The sequence below is a fragment of the Oncorhynchus kisutch genome, unplaced genomic scaffold (genome assembly GCF_002021735.2).
Source record: "Oncorhynchus kisutch isolate 150728-3 unplaced genomic scaffold, Okis_V2 Okis03b-Okis08b_hom, whole genome shotgun sequence".
Taxonomy (NCBI): Eukaryota; Metazoa; Chordata; class Actinopteri; order Salmoniformes; family Salmonidae; genus Oncorhynchus; species Oncorhynchus kisutch.
This window is the reverse complement of record NW_022261980.1, coordinates 5,341,332-5,366,461: the sequence shown is the minus strand read 5'-3', so window position 1 is coordinate 5,366,461 and position 25,130 is coordinate 5,341,332. Positions and strand designations below refer to the sequence as shown.

At 41.5% G+C, this 25,130-nt stretch overlaps 2 protein-coding genes across 2 annotated transcripts; one reads left to right on the top strand and one right to left on the bottom strand.

Moving 5' to 3' along the window:
- Positions 1-675: 675 nt before the first annotated feature.
- On the top strand, positions 676-17,085 carry LOC116359667 (sushi, nidogen and EGF-like domain-containing protein 1). Its single transcript, XM_031812900.1, has 12 exons — positions 676-737; positions 862-934; positions 1,036-1,059; positions 3,343-3,381; positions 4,620-4,658; positions 5,505-5,543; positions 6,019-6,140; positions 14,041-14,319; positions 14,500-14,595; positions 14,766-14,892; positions 15,867-15,905; positions 16,089-17,085. Exons 2-12 carry the CDS (start codon positions 868-870, stop codon positions 16,226-16,228), a joined length of 1,011 nt encoding a protein of 336 aa, XP_031668760.1. The 5' UTR covers positions 676-737; positions 862-867; the 3' UTR covers positions 16,229-17,085.
- A 6,326-nt stretch (positions 17,086-23,411) lies between these two features.
- On the bottom strand, positions 23,412-24,865 carry LOC109880462 (guanylyl cyclase-activating protein 2-like). The gene is made up of 4 exons (XM_031812911.1): positions 24,665-24,865; positions 24,379-24,528; positions 23,815-23,946; positions 23,412-23,522 (listed from the first exon to the last, which is right to left on the bottom strand). Exons 1-4 carry the CDS (start codon positions 24,863-24,865, stop codon positions 23,412-23,414), a joined length of 594 nt encoding a protein of 197 aa, XP_031668771.1.
- Positions 24,866-25,130: the final 265 nt, after the last annotated feature.

Below are 25,130 nucleotides of genomic sequence, written 5' to 3'. Positions count from 1 at the left end.
ATCGGACCAAGGCGCAGCGTGGTATGCGTACATTCTCTATTTAAAAGAATGAACACTGAACAAACTAAACGTGAAGCTATACAAATGAGTGCTGACAGGCAACTACACATAGACAAGAACCCACAAAGACCAAAGGGAAATGGCTACCTAAATATGATCCCCAATCAGAGACAACGATAAACAGCTGCCTCTGATTGGGAACCATATCAGGCCACCATAAACATACAAATACCTAGACCTACAAAACCCTAGACATACAAAAACCCTAGACAATACAAAACCACTAGACATTACAAAACTCCTAGACAATACAAAAACTAGCATGTCAAACCCTGACCTAACCAAAATATAAAGAAAACAGATATATCTCAGGTCAGGGCGTGACACTATTACAGCAAATCAAGATCCTGATTAAGATATTGAAGGTGAATATAGCTAAGAAACCAGTTAGCTACCTAGGTCTAGGTCTAATTGTTTTGTAATCTCATAATTGAAATGTATGTATTGCATTCCATTTGTTGTTATTCCACCTTATTCATTTGATTTACATATAAAATACATAAGCCTGGTGCCAAAACCTGCAGTAAGTGTCCTTGGGGTGATTCATGTATGCCATTGGCTATGGGGGTTGGCCACATTCCACCTTCTTAACATACCTACGTATAAACTATACCTAGGAACCAATAGTCCCAACCCAACAGAACTACACAGAAGAAAGGGTGAATGTGCAGAAACAGGTGAGCTGTTCTAACACATCTGTTTGTAGAAGAGAACATGTCAAATGGGAATGAAGACAGTTTTGAAGAAAGGGATAATGATATTCATGGTTATGATGATAAATATGAAACATTTTGCTTCTAGATTTGAATGGACAAGGAGCTTGTGACAATGAGGAATCACATGATGCTTTTTGTGCTGTTTTTGTTGATGACGAGTAAGTACTTTATCCACTTTGTATGATGAGGATTGTGTTTGTATTTTACATGTGAATTTAAGCTTTAAGCTCACCTTGACCCCCCTCCATTGTTTCAAAAGGTAAGGTGACCACTGCTGATTTTGGTGAGTTTACATTACACCCAATAACTGATTTCAATCCACTTTTCAACTCGGACTAAATTGTAACTGAAACCGTCATGAGATACTTACATAACATGAAATAAGCAGAGATTACATCACTTAGTCTGAGAGGCATAGGTGGTAGTTCCTGAACTAGCACAGATGAATCGATTTGACTTCCTTATTCTACCGAAAGAATGCTTGGTGTGAAAACTACAGGTGTGAAAACTTGGCCTACAAGCTTCCTAAAATAACTTCTATTTAACTTCTATTGTGACAATGTCACTCGAGAAGATCTGTGAATTAGAATGAAAGATTTTGCGCGGGTGTGCATGGATGTCTGTGGTATGTGTCTACCAAAGGAGGTTGGTGGCTCCTTAATTAGGGAGGACAGGCTCTTGGTAATGACTGGAGCGGAATTAGTGGAATGGTATCAAACACATCGTTTCCATGTGTTTCATGCCATTCCATTGACACCGTTCCAGCCATTATTCCGAGCCGTCCTCCCCTCAGCAGCCTCCACTTGTGTGTACTTGTACTTGTGTACTTGTGAGAGAGGGGGGGAATAGGGAGAATACTGGAGCATGCCTCACTCTCCATTGACTTGCATTGGAATTGCTTATACTGTATAATATACAGTGGCTTCAGAAAGTATTCATACCCCTTGATTTGTTACACATTCTTTGTGTTACAGCCTGAATTTAAAATGGATTAAATATACATTTTTGCTCACCTATCTACACACAATACCCCATAATGATAAAATGAAAACATGCTTTTCGAATTGTTTGCTAATTTTTTAAAGATGAAATACAGAAATGTCAAATTTACATAAGAATTCACACCCCTTTGCTATGACACTCCAAATTGAGTTCAGGGGCATCCAATTTCCTTTGATCATCCTTGAAATGTCACTACAACTCTATTGGAGTCCACCTGTGGCCAATTCAATTGTTTGGACAAGATGGAAAAAAATAAAACACATCTGTCTATAAAAGGTCCCACAGTTGACAGTGCATGTCAGAGCAGAAACTATACCATGAAGGCCAAGGGACTGTCCGTAGATCACATCATCTCGGAGGTCATCTGGGGAAAGGTATAAATGTCAGGGTGTGCGCTACTGGTTGAAGGTAAGTCAGGTGCAGGAGAGCAGAGATGGGTGATAATAGGCGCACTTTATTCATACCCAATGAAAATAGCAATATATGCCCAAAGTACACGAATGGTACAAAATAACCAAAACACACGGGCCAAACACAGACTAATACGGACTGGGCTACATGTAACAAACAAACAATTTCACACAAAGACATGAGGGGGAACAGAGGAATAAATAAATGTAGTGTGATTGGGAATGAAAACCAGGTGTGCAGGGAACAAGACAAAACAAATGGATAAATGAAAAATGGAGCGGCGATGGCTAGAAAGCCGGTGACGTCGACCGCCGAACGCCGGCCGAACAAGGAGAGGAGCCCACTTCAGCGGAAGTCATGACAATAAAACAATTTCTAGAGTGTTGAACGTTTCCTTGAGCACAAAGTATGGAACTACTCAGACTCTGCCTAGCGCTGACCAAACTGAGCAACCGTGCAAGAAGAACCCTGGTCAGGGAGGCGACCCAGAACTACAGTTTTTATCAAATATTTCATATTTTCATATTTTTATCATATTTGTACTGTGTATTTGAGCTTGTGTCCTCAAAAGTGACTACACCGCAGCAATTTATATATTTTTTTACCAGAAAGGTGAGATTTGTACATTTCTTGGAGTGTGCAGCATTAGTAGTTATTGTTTATGCCCCTTCATGATAAATAGTTACTTTTGGGGATTACAGTGATTACATTTAAGCTAAAATTGAGTTACATTTAAGTGGTATTACATATACTATAGGAGTGTGTGTGAGAGAGTGTGTGGCTTTCTTTAGATATTGTTTTATATACAGTATATATACTGTAAGACAACGTGTTGACAATCTTATGTTGAAAGAACACTTGGACCCTAAGCCCATTATGGAATGGCCACTTGCTGATGTGTCTGATAGTGATCCCTCCAGTCTGTCATGGTTTTGGGAAAAATGAGAATTGAGACAATACGCACTTACATTCCTGCTGCCACTTGTTCATATTCAAACATTCAAGACCCATTCTCGAGCATCTCGTGTCCCGCCGCAATCTAAAATCAGTGGGGCTTTAAGCGTTTATAAAAGAGACCAAATCCTGTATTTTGGGGGCTACGGGGTTTTACAGGAAGTGCTACATTTCCAACCTCTCTGTCTATATCCTCCAGTGAACACTTCAACAACTAATGGCCCTTCAACAACCCCTGGTGAGTTTACATTACACCCAATAAATAGCTGATTTCAATCCACTTCTCAATTCTCTCTTAGTGGATTGTAACTGACTGAAATCGTCTCTTATCTTAATGAGATGTTATGTTATATAACAAATATTATATATTAGTGGGGTTGTCATGAAAGAGCTGGGATTTGATCAGTAAATGTATAGGTGTGACGCGGGCTTGCCACTGACTGGTCCACCAATCACTGTGCATCATGATTTACATGAGGGTTGGGTTTGATTACAATCATGTCAATGTTTTTGGATTTAGCGACTAATCATTTTTACACTATGACTGAATAGGTTTTCTTCTGGCTTTGTCCCTCTGCAGCAGACACGTTTTGGGCTTTGGGTTTTGGCACTCTCTGGAATGTTGAGAATGTTGAGGGCTGGTGGCTTGTGCTCTTAATATTTTCTGAATACTAGAATTAGCAAAAAATGAATCAAATCAGAGCAAAGCGAATCTATGGAAGTCAACCCTAGTTTACCTCGGCCCTCATGGCTCGGTAATGAATTATTGTTGCTGTCGAGTTGATACTCTTGAAATGTCACAAAATACTTTTAAAATCAACTGGTGGTTGAAGCATGAGACAACGCAACACATTACTCTTACATTTAAACCAACCGGTGGTTGCAGCAGGGTAGGGTACTAGGGGGTAAATAGCTCTCTGCGGTAACTGACCCCCCCCCCCCCCCCCCCCCCTCCGTAATTCACATTAGACCACAAGATGTTACCATACTATTGTTATGAATGTGCTTCTGCCTGTCATTTAGACCAGGGTTTCCCAAACTCGGTCCCCAGGACCCCAAGGGGTGCATATTTTGTTTTTTGCCCCTGCACTACACAACTGATTCAAATAATCATCTAATCATTAAGCTTTGATCATTTGAATCAGCTGTGTATTGTTAGAGAACAAAACTAAACGTGCATCGCTTTGGGTCCCGGGGACTGAGTTTGGGAACACTTGATTTAGACAATGACTAGCCCAGTTAGCGCTAGTTTATGCTAACTTGCTAGCTAGCAACTTCACAAGCAGTAAATGCACTTGCATCCCAGCTGCCACTTGTCCATATTCAAGACCCATTCCTGAGCATCTCGTGTCCCGCCGCAATCTAAAATCAGTGGGGCTTTAAGCGTTTATAAAAGAGACCAAATCCTGTATTTTGGGGGCTACGGGGTTTTACAGGAAGTGCTACATTTCCAACCTCTCTGTCTATATCCTCCAGCGACCACTTCAACAACTAATGGCCCTTCAACAACCCCTGGTGAGTTTACATTACACCCAATAAATAGCTGATTTCAATCCACTTCTCAATTCTCTCTTAGTGGATTGTAACTGACTGAAATCGTCTCTTATCTTAATGAGATGTTATATAACAAATATTATATATTAGTGGGGTTGTCATGAAAGAGCTGGGATTTGATCAATAAAGTTATAGTTGTGACGCGGGATTGCTACTGGATGGGTGGCCAATCACTGTGCATCACGATTTACATGAGGGTTTGGTTTGGATTACAATAATGTCCACCTGCCCACTAACAGTAGATTAAACAGATGCACTGATTGTGCTCTATCCAATCGTAGCCTCCAGACAGTGAGACAGCCCTGTCCATTACACAGTGCCTTGGAGACTCGGCATCGTTTACATAAAACAACAGGTTGACAATCTTATGTTGAAAGAACACTTGGACCCTAAGCCCATTATGGAATGGCCACTTGCTGATGTGTCTGATAGTGATCCCTCCAGTCTGACATGGTTTTGGGCAAAATGAGAATTGAAATATTGTGCACTTGCATTCCAACTGCCACTTGTCAATATTCCAAAATGAAAAACCAATTCCCAAGCATCTTGTGTCCCGCCATGACCTAAACTCACTTTGGCTGAATTGCTTGGGCAAAATGAGAAGTCAGACAATATGATTTACATCCCAGCTGCCACGTGTTCATATTCAAACATTCAAGATCCATTCCTGAGCATCTCGTGTCCCGCCGCAATCTAAAATCAGTGGGGCTTTAAGCGTTTACAAAAGAGACCAAATCCTGTATTTTGGGAGCTACGGGGTTTTACAGGAAGTGCTACATTTCCAACCTCTCTGTCTATATCCTCCAGTGAACACTTCAACAACTGATGGCCCTTCAACAACCCCTGGTGAGTTTACATTACACCCAATAAATAGCTGATTTCAATCCACTTCTCTCTTAGTGGATTGTAACTGACTGAAACCAATGTTATATTAAAAGAACACCTGGACTCTAATCCCTTTATGGAATGGCCACTTGGTGATGTGTCTGATAGTGATCCCTCCAGTCTGACATGGTTTTGGGAAAAATTTGAATTGAAATATTGTGCACTTGCATTCCAACTGCCACTTGTCAATATTCCCAAATTAAAAACCAATTCCCAAGCATCTTGTGTCCCGCCATGACCTAAACTTACTTTGGATGAATTGCTGAAAAATCCCAAGAGTTTATTCTCCCTTTAGTGTGTGGCATAACCCAAATCAACAACAAAATAGTTGGGGTGAGGATGACAATGCAGAAAGTTGGCCGTGACAGATAGTTAGATAATCGCTGTATGACCTAATTGTAATGATGTTATTAACTGACCATTTTGTTAATCTCAGGCCCACTCTATCCATTTGGGGCTGGAGACACAGTGAGCTCCCGATCCGATGATGGAAGTTCCCCTCCTATAACCCTGGAACAGCCATTTGTTTATTTTGGAAAACCGTATCAACAGATACACGTGCGTAAAAACAAATGTTTTTAACCTCTCTGGGATAGTACATACATTACATACATTATGGAGTGATAGTAGTACACACTGTATTTATTAATATGTTCCATGCTTTTTTGTGTTTTTTTGACTCCACCACCCGGAGTACAAATATCTTTTTTTATTTTTTTAACGATATTTCTGCTACATATACATACATTTTACATACACATTTTTACATACACATTTTTACATACATGGTACTTTTATATAAAGCAGTCACATAACAATAATACATTACCAAACATCAGCTCTTTAATCCCACCCCTCAGCCACTCTCAGCCCATCCCACCTATCACCATAGACCCCAGCTCTTTAATCCCACCCCTCAGCCACTCTCAGCCCATCCCACCTATCACCATAGACCTCAGCTCTTTAATCCCACCCCTCAGCCACTCTCAGCCCATCCCACCTATCACCATAGACCTCAGCTCTTTAATCCCACCCCTCAGCCACTCTCAGCCCATCCCACCTATCACCATAGACCTCAGCTCTTTAATCCCACCCCTCAGCCACTCTCAGCCCATCCCACCTATCACCATAGACCTCAGCTCTTTAATCCCACCCCTCAGCCACTCTCAGCCCATCCCACCTATCACCATAGACCTCAGCTCTTTAATCCCACCCCTCAGCCACTCTCAGCCCATCCCACCTATCACCATAGACCTCAGCTCTTTAATCCCACCCCTCAGCCACTCTCAGCCCATCCCACCTATCACCATAGACCTCAGCTCTTTAATCCCACCCCTCAGCCACTCTCAGCCCATCCCACCTATCACCATAGACCTCAGCTCTTTAATCCCACCCCTCAGCCACTCTCAGCCCATCCCACCTATCACCATAGACCTCAGCTCTTTAATCCCACCCCTCAGCCACTCTCAGCCCATCCCACCTATCACCATAGACCTCAGCTCTTTAATCCCACCCCTCAGCCACTCTCAGCCCATCCCACCTATCACCATAGACCTCAGCTCTTTAATCCCACCCCTCAGCCACTCTCAGCCCATCCCACCTATCACCATAGACCCCAGCTCTTTAATCCCACCCCTCAGCCACTCTCAGCCCATCCCACCTATCACCATAGACCTCAGCTCTTTAATCCCACCCCTCAGCCACTCTCAGCCCATCCCACCTATCACCATAGACCTCAGCTCTTTAATCCCACCCCTCAGCCACTCTCAGCCCATCCCACCTATCACCATAGACCTCAGCTCTTTATTTTTTATTTTTATTTTTATTTCACCTTTATTTAACCAGGCTAGTTGAGAACAAGTTCTCATTTGCAACTGCGACCTGGCCAAGATAAAGCATAGCAGTGTGAGCATACAACAAAGAGTTACACATGGAGTAAACAATTAACAAGTCAATAACACAGTAGAAAACGAAGGGGGGGTCTATATACAATGTGTGCAAAAGGCATGAGGAGGTAGGCAAATAATTACAATTTTGCAGATTAACACTGGAGTGATAAAAGATCAGATGGTCATGTACAGGTAGAGATATTGGTGTGCAGAAGAGCAGAAAAGTAAATAAATAGAAACAGTACGGGGATGAGGTAGGTGAAAAGGGTGGGCTATTTACCAATAGACTATGTACAGCTGCAGCGATCGGTTAGCTGCTCAGATAGCTGATGTTTGAAGTTGGTGAGGGAGATAAAAGTCTCCAACTTCAGCGATTTTTGCAATTCGTTCCAGTCACAGGCAGCAGAGTACTGGAACGAAAGGCGGCCAAATGAGGTGTTGGCTTTAGGGATGATCAGTGAGATACACCTGCTGGAGCGCGTGCTACGGATGGGTGTTGCCATCGTGACCAGTGAGCTGAGATAAGGCGGAGCTTTACCTAGCATAGACTTGTAGATGACCTGGAGCCAGTGGGTCTGGCGACGAATATGTAGCGAGGGCCAGCCGACTATAGCATACAAGTCGCAGTGGTGGGTAGTATAAGGTGCTTTAGTGACAAAACGGATGGCACTGTGATAGACTGCATCCAGTTTGCTGAGTAGAGTGTTGGAAGCCATTTTGTAGATGACATCGCCGAAGTCGAGGATCGGTAGGATAGTCAGTTTTACTAGGGTAAGCTTGGCGGCTTGAGTGAAGGAGGCTTTGTTGCGGAATAGAAAGCCGACTCTTGATTTGATTTTCGATTGGAGATGTTTGATATGAGTCTGGAAGGAGAGTTTGCAGTCTAGCCAGACACCTAGGTACTTATAGACGTCCACATATTCTAGGTCGGAACCATCCAGGGTGGTGATGCTAGTCGGGCATGCAGGTGCAGGCAGCGACCGGTTGAAAAGCATGCATTTGGTTTTACTAGCGTTTAAGAGCAGTTGGAGGCCACGGAAGGAGTGTTGTATGGCATTGAAGCTTGTTTGGAGGTTAGATAGCACAGTGTCCAAAGACGGGCCGAAAGTATATAGAATGGTGTCGTCTGCGTAGAGGTGGATCAGGGAATCGCCCGCAGCAAGAGCAACATCATTGATATACACAGAGAAAAGAGTCGGCCCGAGAATTGAACCCTGTGGCACCCCCATAGAGACTGCCAGAGGACCGGACAGCATGCCCTCCGATTTGACACACTGAACTCTGTCTGCAAAGTAATTGGTGAACCAGGCAAGGCAGTCATCCGAAAAACCGAGGCTACTGAGTCTGCCGATAAGAATATGGTGATTGACAGAGTCGAAAGCCTTGGCGAGGTCGATGAAGACGGCTGCACAGTACTGTCTTTTATCGATGGCGGTTATGATGTCGTTTAGTACCTTGAGTGTGGCTGAGGTGCACCCATGACCGGCTCGGAAACCAGATTGCACAGCGGAGAAGGTACGGTGGGATTCGAGATGGTCAGTGACCTGTTTGTTGACTTGGCTTTCGAAGACCTTAGATAGGCAGGGCAGGATGGATATAGGTCTGTAACAGTTTGGGTCCAGGGTGTCTCCCCCTTTGAAGAGGGGGATGACTGCGGCAGCTTTCCAATCCTTGGGGATCTCAGACGAGATGAAAGAGAGGTTGAACAGGCTGGTAATAGGGGTTGCGACAATGGTGGCAGATAGTTTCAGAAATAGAGGGTCCAGATTGTCAAGCCCAGCTGATTTGTACGGGTCCAGGTTTTGCAGCTCTTTCAGAACATCTGCTATCTGGATTTGGGTAAAGGAGAACCTGGAGAGGCTTGGGCGAGGAGCTGCGGGGGGGGCGGAGCTGTTGGCCGAGGTTGAAGTAGCCAGGCGGAAGGCATGGCCAGCCGTTGAGAAATGCTTATTGAAGTTTTCGATAATCATGGATTTATCAGTGGTGACCGTGTTACCTAGCCTCAGTGCAGTGGGCAGCTGGGAGGAGGTGCTCTTGTTCTCCATGGACTTCACAGTGTCCCAGAACTTTTTGGAGTTGGAGCTACAGGATGCAAACTTCTGCCTGAAGAAGCTGGCCTTAGCTTTTTAATCCCACCCCTCAGCCACTCTCAGCCCATCCCACCTATCACCATAGACCTCAGCTCTTTAATCCCACCCCTCAGCCACTCTCAGCCCATCCCACCTATCACCATAGACCTCAGCTCTTTAATCCCACCCCTCAGCCACTCTCAGCCCATCCCACCTATCACCATAGACCTCAGCTCTTTAATCCCACCCCTCAGCCACTCTCAGCCCATCCCACCTATCACCATAGACCTCAGCTCTTTAATCCCACCCCTCAGCCACTCTCAGCCCATCCCACCTATCACCATAGACCTCAGCTCTTTAATCCCACCCCTCAGCCACTCTCAGCCCATCCCACCTATCACCATAGACCTCAGCTCTTTAATCCCACCCCTCAGCCACTCTCAGCCCATCCCACCTATCACCATAGACCTCAGCTCTTTAATCCCACCCCTCAGCCACTCTCAGCCCATCCCACCTATCACCATAGACCTCAGCTCTTTAATCCCACCCCTCAGCCACTCTCAGCCCATCCCACCTATCACCATAGACCTCAGCTCTTTAATCCCACCCCTCAGCCACTCTCAGCCCATCCCACCTATCACCATAGACCTCAGCTCTTTAATCCCACCCCTCAGCCACTCTCAGCCCATCCCACCTATCACCATAGACCCCAGCTCTTTAATCCCACCCCTCAGCCACTCTCAGCCCATCCCACCTATCACCATAGACCTCAGCTCTTTAATCCCACCCCTCAGCCACTCTCAGCCCATCCCACCTCTCAGCCACTCTCAGCCCATCCCACCTATCACCATAGACCCCAGCTCTTTAATCCCACCCCTCAACCACTCTCAGCCCATCCCACCTATCACCATAGACCTCAGCTCTTTAATCCCACCCGTCAGCCACTCTCAGCCCATCCCACCTATCACCATAGACCTCAGCTCTTTAATCCCACCCCTCAGCCACTCTCAGCCCATCCCACCTATCACCATAGACCTCAGCTCTTTAATCCCACCCCTCAGCCACTCTCAGCCCATCCCACCTATCACCATAGACCTCAGCTCTTTAATCCCACCCCTCAGCCACTCTCAGCCCATCCCACCTATCACCATAGACCTCAGCTCTTTAATCCCACCCCTCAGCCACTCTCAGCCCATCCCACCTATCACCATAGACCTCAGCTCTTTAATCCCACCCCTCAGCCACTCTCAGCCCATCCCACCTATCACCATAGACCTCAGCTCTTTAATCCCACCCCTCAGCCACTCTCAGCCCATCCCACCTATCACCATAGACCTCAGCTCTTTAATCCCACCCCTCAGCCACTCTCAGCCCATCCCACCTATCACCATAGACCTCAGCTCTTTAATCCCACCCCTCAGCCACTCTCAGCCCATCCCACTTATCACCATAGACCTCAGCTCTTTAATCCCACCCCTCAGCCACTCTCAGCCCATCCCACCTATCACCATAGACCTCAGCTCTTTAATCCCACCCCTCAGCCACTCTCAGCCCATCCCACCTATCACCATAGACCACCCCTCAGCCACTCTCAGCCCATCCCACCTATCACCATAGACCACCCCTCAGCCACTCTCAGCCCATCCCATCTATCACCATAGACCACCCTTGTTTGGTTTCCATGTGCCATATATTTATCAATTGTCCTGTGATGTTTTAGATCCTTTTTTTAACCTTTCTAATCATATAGTAACCACAAATTGTGAGCTAAAGATGAAAACCTTTCCTACGAGTATCATTATATTATTTATTGACTAACTATGTCTTTCGAAATAGCCCAACACTGCTATTTGGAGGGTTAATTTTAAGAGGATGTTGTGATTTTTTTTAACCATTCCTGAACCTGTGACCAAAAACAAGCTACATGGGGGCAATACCAGAGTAAATTATCTATTAATTCTCTCTCTTCCCAGGCAAAATTTACAGAGCTGAGATTGTTGTATGCCCCTTATATATAGCATTCTGTTGGTGGCAAGAATTATATATAAAAACTCTAAGTGTTGAATCAAGTATAGTTTTTTGTACTAGTTCATAAACCATGTGTCATGGAATTGGTACATCGAAAATCTCTTCCCATTTTTTTTTTGCAACCTGTATGGCGCAGCTGTCAACATTTTTGTCCTCAAATGAAACTGGTATATTTTTCTATTTATGCAAGTTCCTTTCAGGCAATTTGTATCTTTAATATATGGCAGGCAAACAAATTCCCTACCGTCTCCCTTTTCCACTTGCCTCCTCCATTTTTGTGGTAGTACTGCATCCATTTGGTTGTAAGTTTGGATTGAGCAGATATTCCCATATATTTTCAATAGCTAAATATGTGACATAACTCCTCCATTTCTATTCATAATATCATTAATAAATATAATACCATTTAAAAGAAAATCTATAAAGAATGTTTTTGTTATTAATCAGTATATTTGAGTTTAACTATAATATTTGTTGTAATGTTTGTTATATCTTGTCTTGAGGATAAAACTGAAATTGTAACCAGTTTTGTACGGCTTGTTTAAGAAAGGGCAATACTTTAAACAAAATTTCATTTTCAATTTGTCAGAAATTAGAAGTTTCAATCTGTATACATGCAAAAAGGCCATTTTTGAACAAAGGCTGAGCCTTTCTTAATAATCTACTGGAGAACCATTTTGGGTTTAGTATAATTTATGTATTAGTGAAGCTTTTAGTGAAAGGTTTCAAATGCTAATATTTAATAATTTTAGCCCCCCAAACTCATATTCATTATATAAATAGGCACTTTTAATTTGTCTGGCTTAGCATTCCAAATCAAATTCAATTAGACTGTGCAGGGATCCAGATTGCGGACTTAAGAAAAAACGAGTCATCAGCATACATTGACATTTTTGTTTTTATCCCCTGTATTTCTAACCCCTTGATGTTCTTGTTGGATCTAATTTTAATAGCTAGCATTTCAAAGGCCATAATAAATAGATATGGAGACAACGGACAGCCTTGTTTGACTCCTCTTAAAAGCTCAGTACTTTCTGAGAAGTAACCATTATTTACTATTTTACACCTGGGGTTGCTGTACATAACTTTAACCTATTGTATAAGAGATTCACCAAAATTAAAGTAATCCAGGCATTTATATAGAAATTCTAATCGTACTTTATCAAATGCCTTTTCAAAATCTGCTATGAAGACCAAGCCTGGTATCTTCTATGTTTCATAATGTTCAATTGTTTCAAGTAATTGTCATATATTATCTCCAATATATGGTCCATGTAAAAATCCTGTCTGATCAGCAATGAACAATATCTGGTAAAACATGTTTTATTCTATGTGCTATGCATCTCGCCAGGATTTTCACATCACAACATTGAAGCATTAGAGGCCTCCAGTTTTTAAAATGGACTGGATCTTTATACCACTTGGGTCCTGTTTTAGTGGTAAGGAAATCACACCTTGTTGAGAACTTGAACGTCTACCATTTGTATAGGAGTAATTAAAATATGGATAATGGATATTTGAGTACATCAAAAAAAGTTCTGATGTACCTCTACTGGTATACCGTCAAGCCCTGATGTTTTCAAGACTGAAAATATTTTATTGCCTCAAAAAGTTCCTCTTCAAGTAAGTTGGCATTCACACAGGTCTTTCTGTAAATGTGTTAATTTTAAATTATTATTATTATTAGGAATGAAATAATTACAGTTAACACCATTCAGTGCAAATAGAGGAGACTGAAAAGAAAACATGCTTAAAATATTTTGCTTCATTTTTCAAAATATAATTTGAATCATGGATAACTCCATCATTTGTAACAAGTTTCTGTAAATTATTTCCGGTAGAATTTCTATGTTGAAGATTCAAGAGAAATGTTGTGCATTTTTCACAATTTTCCATCTAATTCACTTTATTTTTGTAATACATTACACTTGATCATTCTTGAATAAGTACCTCCATTTCTTTTTGTTTTTTTCTCTAGCCTATTTTGTGCCTCTACAGTACAGTTTCCATTACCATCTGCCTGCACTGTTACTTCCTCTATTTCCTATGTTGTGCCTCTACAGTACAGTTTCCATTACCATCTGCCTGCACTGTTACTTCCTCTATTTCCTATGTTGTGCCTCTACAGTACAGTTTCCATTACCATCTGCCTGCACTGTTACTTCCTCTATTTCCTTTATCAGTCTAATCTATTTTGACCTAAACTGCTTTTGTTTTAATGATGAGTATTGTATTGAATGGCCTCTAAAAGTACATTTAAAAGTGTCCCATACAATATGTTGCATGTACTTTATTTATTCACGCATTTTGTCTGATTTTCATTGACTTTCACTTGTCAGTGTTGTAAGCGATGCAAAACCATCTTCTCCAAAGATCTGTCCTTACAAATAAACAAATGATGAAGCGTAACCAGTTGTGTCTAAACTGTCATACAGGCTTTATTTCCATTTAAATTAAGACATTTCATTTCAGGTGAACCACAATGGACATCTGACCTTCAATGCAGCATTTGCCAGTTACACACCATACCGATTCCCTGCATTTTCCTCAAGAGATCTGATTGCTCCATTTTGGACCGATTTGGACAACAGGCGGAATGGTACCATCTCTTACCGGCAGTACAGCAGTGGCAGTGTTCTTCAACAGGCCACACAAGATATTAATCAGTACTTCCCAAATCTGGGCTTCTCTGTTAATTGGGTCTTCGTTGCTACCTGGGATAAGGTTCCCTACTACAACACTTTTGGAACAGTAAGACTTTTTGTTGTAACTCTGTTTCTATTGTCAGCTAAAGTGATGCTTAGTTATTTTTAAGCCGATTAGTAAAAGCCTGTGAAGTTATGATATAAGATGTATAATGGGCAAGATTGGTCCATGACACAGGGGGCTACAGTATGTATTAAAATGTGTATCTAATTTCCTTAATATAAGGAAATCACCTTCCAAGTGGTTCTGATTGCTGGTGGCCAATCCTCCTTCATCCTGATGAACTATGGGGAGATTGTACCAACAACTCAAAATATTCAGGTCAGAAGAATGAATGCATATTATACATTTTCATGAAGAATAATATATGGGTTTATATTCATTATCATGAGCATAAATTGCATTCCTGATGTGAATTATGTATGGATAGTATTTTATCTCTGATGCTTTTAATAAATTATAATAACGATCTATGATATGTGTATTTCTAGGCTGGCTATGACACAGTCAACTCCATCCACTACTTCTCGATCCCGGGGTCATTTCAAAGCAACGACACAACTTTCAGTTACACCAGCAATGTCAATGTCGCTGGTCGCTGGGCCTTCCAGACAAATGGTACTTTCAACAAACCTGGGTTCAAATACTATTTCATGTATTTCAATTACTTTAAATACATTTCAAAAGAATTATTCAACGTTTTTAAAAAGTAGTTTACGTGAATGTATTTGGAAATACATTTGTAAAGTATTATATCTACAGCTACTTCTACTTGATGGCTATGTTTAAAACATTTTTAAAAAAAGACAAGTTCACCAGGATACACTTTGACATCATCTGGTGTGCAACATCACTTGATAACATTGAATAGCACTATTTTCCCGTTTCTGCACCAAAACTCTGGTATTTTTCCTTATTGTATTTAGGGACCAATTGTTTTTACATGGTCCTTCGAGATGGATTTAATGACCAACAGTTTTTTACATTGTCTGTCATTTCTCCGGATTTGGCGACCAATAGTTTTTACACTATGACTGATCAAGTATTATTATGGCTTTGTCCTGTCCTCTGCAGAAGACACATTTTGGGCTTCCTTGGCACTATCTGGAATGTTGAGTTGTGCTGGTGGCTTGTGCTCCATGCAAAAATATTATTGTGTGAATTCTAGAATTAGCAAACAATAGTTTACCTCGGCCCTCCTGAATTATTGTTGCTGTCGAGTTGATACTCTTAAAATGTCACAAAATACATTTTAAATCAATTAACTGGTGGTTGCAGCAAGGTACAACGGAAAACACACACGAGTGGGACAAATCAAGGTGATCTGCCTCCATTGAAAAAGAATGACTTATGGACTGCAAAGAGTTTAGTGAAGTAGTCAGTGGAATTGGTCAACATTCAGGGAGAGAAAGGGGAGCAGGTGATAGGAGTTTAAACAGCTGTACTGCTCTATACAATCCAATCAGCAGGATCGAAGGCGGGTGGGGCTTTGAGCGTTTATAAAAGAGTCCAAATCTCATATTTTGGGGGCTACAGGACTTTACAGGAAGTGCTTGTGCTAAGTTTCCAACCTCTCTGTCTATATATTCCAGCGACCACTTCAACAACTGATGGCCCTTCAACAACATCTGGTGAGTTTACATTACACATTACATAGCTGATTTCAATCCACTTCTCAATTCTCTCTTACTGGATTGTAACTGACTGAAACCAATGTTATATTAAAATAATAATTGCCAAATTGTTACATTGTTATTCATATATTCATATTATGCTGCATCTCTGTATCAAACCTCTGTCTCTATTCCTTCCAGCTTCTACATCTGATGAGCCTTTCGCAATTGATGACTTCTGCATAGATTCCATTTTTTGTAAAGGACAGGGTTTGACTGGTTCCGTTTATATGCTGAGCACTTTGTTAATTCTGGTGTTTCTTACCATTTTAAATAATTGATTCTTACTTTGTTGCAATCAAGGGAGTGGTTTTATTGGCAGCCGTAGTGCATTTGCTATTCGTTCGAGAGATTTCAAAGTGAAGGCTGGAGTGCACTGGAAGAATGAGAGTGGGGAAGGAGGGAGCCTATTGTCTAATATTCTAAACAGTATTGTATGTGCAGTTGCGCCTTTGAGTTACTCCAGATCCACTCCCATTTTCCTTGGGCCCTTCTTCCTGGGTGTTTTAATGGGCTTAGCTATTGTATTGATTTATTTGTGTAGATGGATAACTTGAAATATATTTACCTATTCATTAAAGTGGCAAATTCCAATAGAAACAATTTTTTTATTTTTTATTTCACCTTTATTTAACCAGGTAGGCTAGTTGACAACAAGTTCTCATTTACAACTGCGACCTGGCCAAGATAAAGCATAGCAGTGTGAGCATACAACAAAGAGTTACACATGGAGTAAACAATTAACAAGTCAATAACAATAGAAACAAAGTGATCACTGTGCCACTTTTTGATAAACGGTTGAGGAATGGGGCTGGAGAAATGTAACTCAAATTCATAGATGGATCTATGGGTGCAAGGACTGACTGATAACTATGTTACTCTGTTGCCGGACAACGGTTGATTCAAAGCAGGAGCAACACAGATGTGCACTCCTGTCATTTAGATTGAGTTGTGTTGATTTAGTTCTGAGAGTGTTGGATGTTTTTATTATTTTGTATCATTGTTTTGGCCAAGCAGAGTGATGGTAATTACATTATGGTAATTATTGAGATCTGGATCTGCCCTGGGAAGGAAAAAGTTGGAAATATTCTTACTTATGGGAGCAATTGTTAACCAATCTGATGACATACATTTTCTATGTCATCATGGTATTTTCTAGGCTTATAGACTTAGATTAGTGAGTCTCTTTTTACATTGAAGCCTCCCTATATTTTCTCCTTGATAACTGTATTCTTATTGCACAACTGTAATTAACCTGATTACTTTTAAATATATACTGGAAGTCTGATTGCAAGTATTTGTTATGGTTTTCTTCCGATGAAGGAGAGGAGGACCAAAATGCAGCGTGGTTAATTCGATACATCTTTAATCAAAGATAAACACAAATAATACAAAAACAATCAACGTAATGTGAAAACCTAAACAGCCTTATTTTGTGCAAACAAACACAGAGACAGGAACAATCACCCACGAAACACTCAAAGAATATGGCTGCCTAAATATGGTTCCCAATCAGAGACAACGATAAAAACCTGCCTCTGATTGAGAACCACTTCAGGCAACCATAGACTTTTCTAGATAACCCCACTATACCACAATCCCAAGACCTACAAAAAAAACAAGACAAAAACACACCACATAATTAACCCATGTCACACCCTGGCCTGACCAAAATAATAAAGATGTGACGACCCTCCCACTCTGTCTGCCGTATTCTCTCTTTGTCATTTCCTTATTAGGATGCTGGTGGGCGGAGTTGGGAGGGTCGTCAGCTACATGGAAAACACCTGGGCCCGGTGTCTCCCAGGATAAATACACCACTTCCCCATTCATGGAGGAGACTCTCTCCATGCAGACACCTTTATAGATTTGGTTGTTTTTCTTGGTGTTTTTTTGGTTGTTTGCTTTAGCATCTTTCAACACCCTGCATTATCACATTCATGCATGCAAAACACTCACTTACACTACTGATTACTGATACCGTTGTATATTATACTTAGTTACTTATTTAATAAACATATATTTTGTTACTCCTTATCTCCACGTTGTCTCCCTTTTGTTACGGGCTTTGAGCCAGTTTGTGACAAAGAAAACACAAAATATTAAGACCAGGGCGTGACAGTATCAGCTCAAAGTACAGATGTCTTAACTTCATCCCTCTTTGTGGCAGAGAATTTTCCTGCTGCATCAGGACATTCAATTGAGCCTTGTGAGTCCCTGAAAAAGAGCAATTCTCTTTCTCTCTGTGCTGGGGCAGTGGAGTCATTCGGCTCAGGGCTTGCGCTAAAAGTATTTTTCTCGCTCGCTCAAATGTTAGGCCTATGTCCTATCACTGCAACACGTATCTGTAGCCTAACGTAGCTGGAGCCCAACGTATCTGTAGCCCAACGCATCTGTAGCCCAATGTAGCCCAACGTATCTGTAGCCCAACGCATCTGTAGCCCAACGCATCTGTAGCCCAGCGCATCTGTAGCCTTCAGGCACAAATAACTCCACCCCCCCCCCCGATTGATTTGAGCAGGTTACACATTTCATATATGGACAGTAGATATAGATATTTTACCATCTCTCTTGATAAGAAATGGCCGTACCAGACACTTTTCGATAACATAAATAGGAAATAAATAAAATAACAGTAGGTCACACCATTATTTTTCATTCATACAAATAGTCTAGGATATTGCCACCAAAAAATGACATTCTTTACCTCCGCTGTACAGGATGCTTGTCATAAATCACCCGTAGTCTGTTCAAAAAGGACTGCGTTACAATTACAATACCAACCAGAGGGCGAACATATCTTGAAAGACGTTGGTTCCAAGCAGGACTAAGGGAAACACCGATTTCATCTTTTAGGGAGCGGTGAGGGAGTGAAGTTTATTCATAGTAACGGTTACATGGAGAAAATTGTACCTTTGAAATGAAAATGGATGGCCCTCAAAATATATTTTTACCCTAATAGTGCCTAAATGCAAAAAAAAGTATTTAAAAAAAGTGACCCTCCCCTATATCCAAAATAATAATTAAACAGTAGTGGAGAACATGTCTACCATTTACCATCACTTTTTGGACAGACCCGAGTTCAGAGCCTTAGATTGCAGTTTAAGAAATTGTTTTTCATCCAGTATGCATTACATGGCATTGCAGGAATTTTGATAGTGTACAGGGCTGGGGCCAGGTTTTGGGTTTGCAGACTACCATGGACAAGAGTAGGGGTGGAAATATCTCCTTTATTGTAAAATCATTGCATGAAGCTATCATCGTATTTGCAGGTCAGAGAACAACATTGCTTTTTATAAAAATGTCATGTAATTCTAATCACAGACTGAGAATGGACAGAGAGATAGGCCTATGTGTTCATCATATTTATCCAATGTCAAATCAGTGTGTCTTGTTTGCAACGAAACTCTCCATTTGCAAATAATTTAATCTGAGATGTCATTAGGAATCTGAGAATGGTACCACATATTTGTTATAACTAACCCAAGATGGAGCACACCCTGTCGTTTCTAATTGTCACGTCTACTCCGGCTCCGGACGTCACCGGTCTACTAACCACCGGTCCTGGCAACCCATCATTACGCACACCTGGCAACCCTCATTACGGACACCTGGCAACCGTTATTATGCACACCTGGCAACCCATCATTATGCACACCTGGCAACCCTCATTACGGACACCTGGCAACCGTTATTACGCACACCTCTGGCAACCCTTATTATGCACACCTGCGCCCCATCATGAGGCACATCTGGATTTCATCACTCCCTGATTACTTCCCCTTTATCTAGCACTCCTTTGTATCACCCATTAGGTAGTATTGTTTCCTGTTTTGACACGTCTCCTGTTCTTGTATTTACTCCATGTTTGTTCCTATGAAACTCACCGACTGCACCTGCTTCCTGACTCCCTGCGTCTCCTTTAAACCAATGGGAACAAATGAGTCATAGAGAGCAGAACAAGCAACGAGGTGGGCAGAGCCAAGCACAAGTTAGAGAGATCCTATTGGCGCGTTCTAGCATGCATTTGCATATTCCATTAGTGAACACCTACTTTAAAATGGACATGTGCAATAATGCAATTTGCCTTTGCACTCCTAAACAACATGTTTTTTTTACTTTGGCACTTTCTACAAAACTTAGTCCACTCTGTTCGTAACAGATTCTAGTTTTGGGAACAGAAAACTCTATTGAAATCAAATGTTTCGTTGATGAGAATTTGCAGAATGTCGGACAAAATCCATCTCATTCCATCTTCTCCCACTGCCAGCCACTGGGCTTCCTCTCAGTACCATATTTGGTAGTGAGTGGAAATGCCAAACGGATGCTTCACATTTATACATCCGGTGAAATATCTGTGGCATAGTTCTATCTGTGATGTTACTTTCAAAAGTTAGGCCTTACTTTCCACCCCAGACAGAGTAGGCTTACTCTGTGTTTTTTGTTGTTGTTTTTTTTTCTTACAATTAAAGGCAGGCCTATGGGATAACCTCTCATACACCCTCAATACGAGTCTTTGTTTTAACTTAACAGCCCTTCAATGACACTGAGATAGGCTATTTAAAGAGTGGGTGGTGGGTGGAGGAATTGACCGACAAATCTATGGCTGTAGCAGCATATACCCTAATTTCATATGTTAAACAGGTAGGCTTACACTCCTCCTGAACTGCCACCGTAGGCCTCCTATGCAGCACAGCCATTGTTTAGGCAGCACACAAACACTTTTGATTAGCTTGCGCAGAGCAGGCCGGGGCTCAGGGTTGGAATATCCATTAGCAGTGTGTAATGCAGCCTAGTTTTATTTACACCATCCCACCAGCTATCCATAATGTCTATACATCCCATCACACATATATACATGTTTACTTTTAGATTTGTGTGTATTGTTGTGAATTGCTAGATATTACTTCACTGTTGAAGCTAGGAACACAAGCATTTTGCTACACCCACAATAACATCTGCTAAATATGTGTATGCGACCAATAACATTTGATTTGATTGTCTTAGAAATATAACTTTGCTCTGTGCTTCTACAAGCATGCAATTTGTAGCCTATAGGCTATGGATCATTTGATTGAGACCACACTAAATAGCCTATAGGCGCACTTGATATTGCGTGCCCAGTTGCAAATCAGAGATGAGTGGTGACATCGGGGACCCAATTGTTACTCCGTATATATATTTTTTAATCAACTTACCTAGTAAATACATAGTAATAAACAGGCTGTAAAATGAAGGGGGGGATTAGCCAAGTATTTGCACCGTATATTTTCAGACAGGTATGTTAATCATTGATTTTATACAACATTTAGATGCAAACCTGACAACTTGGATGTGTACACTCTCAGAGTTACAGTTATCTTGTTATACCATCCTTAATGACATCACAAAATAATAAATTATGACATGATTATTGTTTGTATCCTCACCAACCATTCCAAACATTTGGATTTCAAAACGAATGTTCCAATGTCCAATCTTTTGACGTTTAAGTTTTGGCGCGGACAGTTTCTCTCTGGGAGTGAAACAAAGGAATTTTTAACTTCTCCATACTGCAGTGCAAGAGAGAGAAAGTTTACAACCTATTGTTAAGTCATAAAACCGGCCCACTCCCCCTCTCCTCTGGGAGAGAGGGGGTTTGGGCTATCTGTTGTCCTGTGATCCTCACCAAGAGAGAGATAGTCATGACACTGTTTGGAATATTTATTTTTCGCACAGAATAGAATAGGTAAACTTTTGTACTATAGGGGATAGTAGATTGACATAGGCTAGTACTTTTGCTGTTTGGTATGCCTACTCATCTTGTTGGCTGACGAAAAGTAAAGAGTTCTTCCAATATGCACCTCACAATTGGATAAGGATGTGTGCCGTTGCGTTCCAGAGTCTGTCTTCACTTGTTGCCTGTGAGAAAGAGCCGATCACGTGATGGACAGCCATGTGAGTGAGAGGTGCTCACATGACTGTCCATAGGAATTATAATGATCATATTCAGCCCAAAGGCACAATGTCTACTGGCCGCAAAAGGCATGTATTTTTCTTAGGGAGCATTACGGACACACAGGGATGCCTCCAGGATATCTGAGGAATGATCAAGTGCTTGTCAGACTGTGAATGAGAGTTTGTACAGCCTGTGCAAAAAACAAAGCAGAGCTCATGCAACTTTTTAAAAAATCATAATGAGAGTAGCGCCATACAGCCTTAGAATGTATTAAAAAGCAATATATATATATAGCCCAACATTTGCATCACAACTAAAGTTTCATAAATAACTCTAAATGAAGCATATAGCCGTACCTGTTTCTTTGTTAACTGCTCAACACAGAATTGCTGCATGTGGCCACTCCCCCATATCGTTTGGAGAAAATATTACTTCTATTTTATTCAGCTTTGTTCAACTATATTCTTCATACTATCAAATTATATAAAATAATGCCACAGAATTCTAAGCAAATCTTGTCTGCTAAATGAACTAGTGTAGCCCACAAGCCAAGACAATGCGGGAGTGACTTCGGGACAAGTCTCTGAATTTCCTTGAGTGGCCCAGTCAGAGCCCGGACTTGAACCCAATCTAACATTTCTGGTGAGACCTGAAAATAGCTGTGCAGCGGTGCTCCTTATTCCAACCTGACAGAGCTTGAGAGGATCTGCAGAGAAGAATGGGAGAAACTTGCCAAATACAGGTGTGCCAAGCTTGTAGCATCATACCAAGGACTCAAGGCTGTAATCGCTGTCAAAGGTGCTTCAACAAAGTACTGAGTATAGGTCTGAATACTTATGTAAATGTTATATTTCTGTTTTATTTTTAATACATTTGGTAACATTTCTAAAAACCTGTTTTTGCATTGTCATTAATGGGTATTGTGTGTTTATTGATGAGGGGGGGGGGGGAACAATTGAATCCATTTTAGAATAAGGCTGTAACGTAACAAAATGTGGACCAAGTCAAGGGGTCTGAATACTTTCCCAATGCACTGTATTGGTGAATTATATTACTCATGCATTGAACCGCATCCATCTATTCTCCCAACAATGCCTTACTGTATGTCATGGAATTTTGAGTGAAATATACCCTATTTTGAAAACCTCTTAAGTTGGTTTTGTAGCATGAACTGGGAGTTTTATATTTTGTATTGATATTATGATTGTCTGTTTGTTTCATATCTGCAAAGTAGTTCAAGTTGAACTGACATTGTTTTAAGGCCCCAATTAAGTCATCTACAGATGAAGAAAAACTGCACTGCAGGTTCACTCAGAATGAAGATCTCATGGAATTTATGAAAGGTAATCGACACAACCATTCCTGTCCTTATAATTAAAACCAGCTTAAACAATCCGAATGAATCTGCAATGTATTTTTTCCTATTATGTGCAATTGATTTGGAACCTAATTTAGTTTAAGAAAAAAAAGGGTGAAAAGAATCCAGAAAACTGTTAAATGAAGATGCTTTTGTCTTTCCAGTCATTTTAAAAGTGTGCGCTCTTCCTTCTCTGTTCCAGCACCCAGCCATAAGGGTTCATGTCCAGTTGGAGCATGTTCATGATCCATGGGTCTCCCTGGGCCCCCTTGATGAACTCCTCCAGGGTGATGTGACCTGTATGGGCCATCACAACAGAAAGGTTGTTCAGAAAACAAGGCAGACAAACAGACTGGAAGTTTCTGTGCAGGCCTACAGCACACCTGGACAAGCAGACCAGGGCCACGTTCAGTAGGGAAACCTTGTGGAACGTTGCAGATAAACATGTCATGAACAGAGCTGACATGACTACATGTAGAAGAAAACAAGAGGGATTTCAAACATATCTATCTGTTTGTTCCACAACATTGAGCTCTGCTGAATTGGCCCCCAATACTGCACATAATGTAAACATTCAGACTGAGTATGCACCTACCGTCCCTGTTCACATCCACAGTCTTCAGTATTCTATCACACACTTCATTCACCGACAGCTGCATATCCCCCTGCTCTCTCTTGGATGTCTTCTTTAATCTATATATACTCTAGGTGGGAATTAAGGAGTAACAGTGTGTAACCAATACATACATGGTTATAAATGTTTTGGGCCAAGATCATTCACAAAGTAAGAGGGCCTAAAAACCTTTACTATTGTTAGGCCTAACTTACATCAATGGAACCTGTTTGCAGGTTCCATCACACAATGTTTTTACACATCAAAGTTGTTTTAGATTTGTAATTTAAACCACACCTCATACCAAAAGTAGCCTACACACACATACAAACACACATAATTGTCTCATCAGAATTGTTAAAAGTTAGCCATCTGACCAGAAGGTTTTAACTGATAAACTGATTGTCTGTTTCGGCTTATTTACCACCACTGAAGAAGACCCTCCCATAAGACCCTTAATTTAATCACTGGACACCGTAATGACCTTGTGGAATCTTCGGGTTGACCTTCACTGGGTGCTTACATCAATAATAGCTCGCAGTTCTGTCCTATCTACATAGCCGTTGCCGTCCTTGTCGTACACTTTAAATGACCAGCGTAATTTGTGCTCCAAGTCCCCCCGGAAGACCAGATTCAAGGCTGCCACAAACTCCAGAAAATCAATGGTGTTATCCTGAAAAGACATAGACAAAGTGAAAACAATCGTTTTTCCCCCTAAACTTAGAAAAACGGGTGTCCGTGTTCATTTGCACGGATATATAGAAAACTGCAAAACTCAGAAACAGACAGCATACAATAGGCTATCTCACCCCATTCTTGTCAAAAGCTCGAAACATGCTCTCCGCATACTCAGAGACTTCCCCAGTTGGGTCGATGCCAAAAAAACGCTTGAACTCGTGGATAAATAAAACACCGCTCGGGCATTCCGTCACAAACTTTTTGTACATGTCCTGGAGTGCCTTGACATCGATCTCCGGGTCATTCTGCTCGGTCTGGTGTGTCTGTCCCATGTTTGGTGGTTGGGGGAGCGCTGTCCTCTGTTCTGAAACTCCTTGGTGCTGAGTCTCTGCAGTAGGCCTACTAAGAAAGGTTATTAACAAACAGGAGGGGCTCCCGAGTTGCTGTCAGTAATTAGGAAAGACTCGATCATGAAAGCACTTGAACTGATAAGAGGTTGGACACAGAGGCTTCACTAATGTTCAAGTCAGGTAACTTGGAGCAGCTTTAGAACAGGAATTATGTCAGACAGGTTTCCCCAGGCCCCAAAGGTTGTGA

Bases quoted from the DNA above. Each gene is read 5' to 3' on its own strand.
- LOC116359667 (XM_031812900.1), top strand. From the start codon at position 868: ATGGACAAGGAGCTTGTGACAATGAGGAATCACATGATGCTTTTTGTG. The intron at 935-1,035 runs GTAAGTACTTTA...TTGTTTCAAAAG, and splicing joins GCTGTTTTTGTTGATGACGA to GTAAGGTGACCACTGCTGAT. The intron at 14,893-15,866 runs GTACTTTCAACA...TATATATTCCAG, and splicing joins CTGGGCCTTCCAGACAAATG to CGACCACTTCAACAACTGAT.
- LOC109880462 (XM_031812911.1), bottom strand. From the start codon at position 24,865: ATGGGACAGACACACCAGACCGAGCAGAATGACCCGGAGATCGATGTC. The intron at 24,529-24,664 runs GTGAGATAGCCT...ATGTCTTTTCAG, and splicing joins GAGCTTTTGACAAGAATGGG to GATAACACCATTGATTTTCT. The intron at 23,947-24,378 runs GTAAGCACCCAG...ATTCCCACCTAG, and splicing joins AACTGCGAGCTATTATTGAT to AGTATATATAGATTAAAGAA.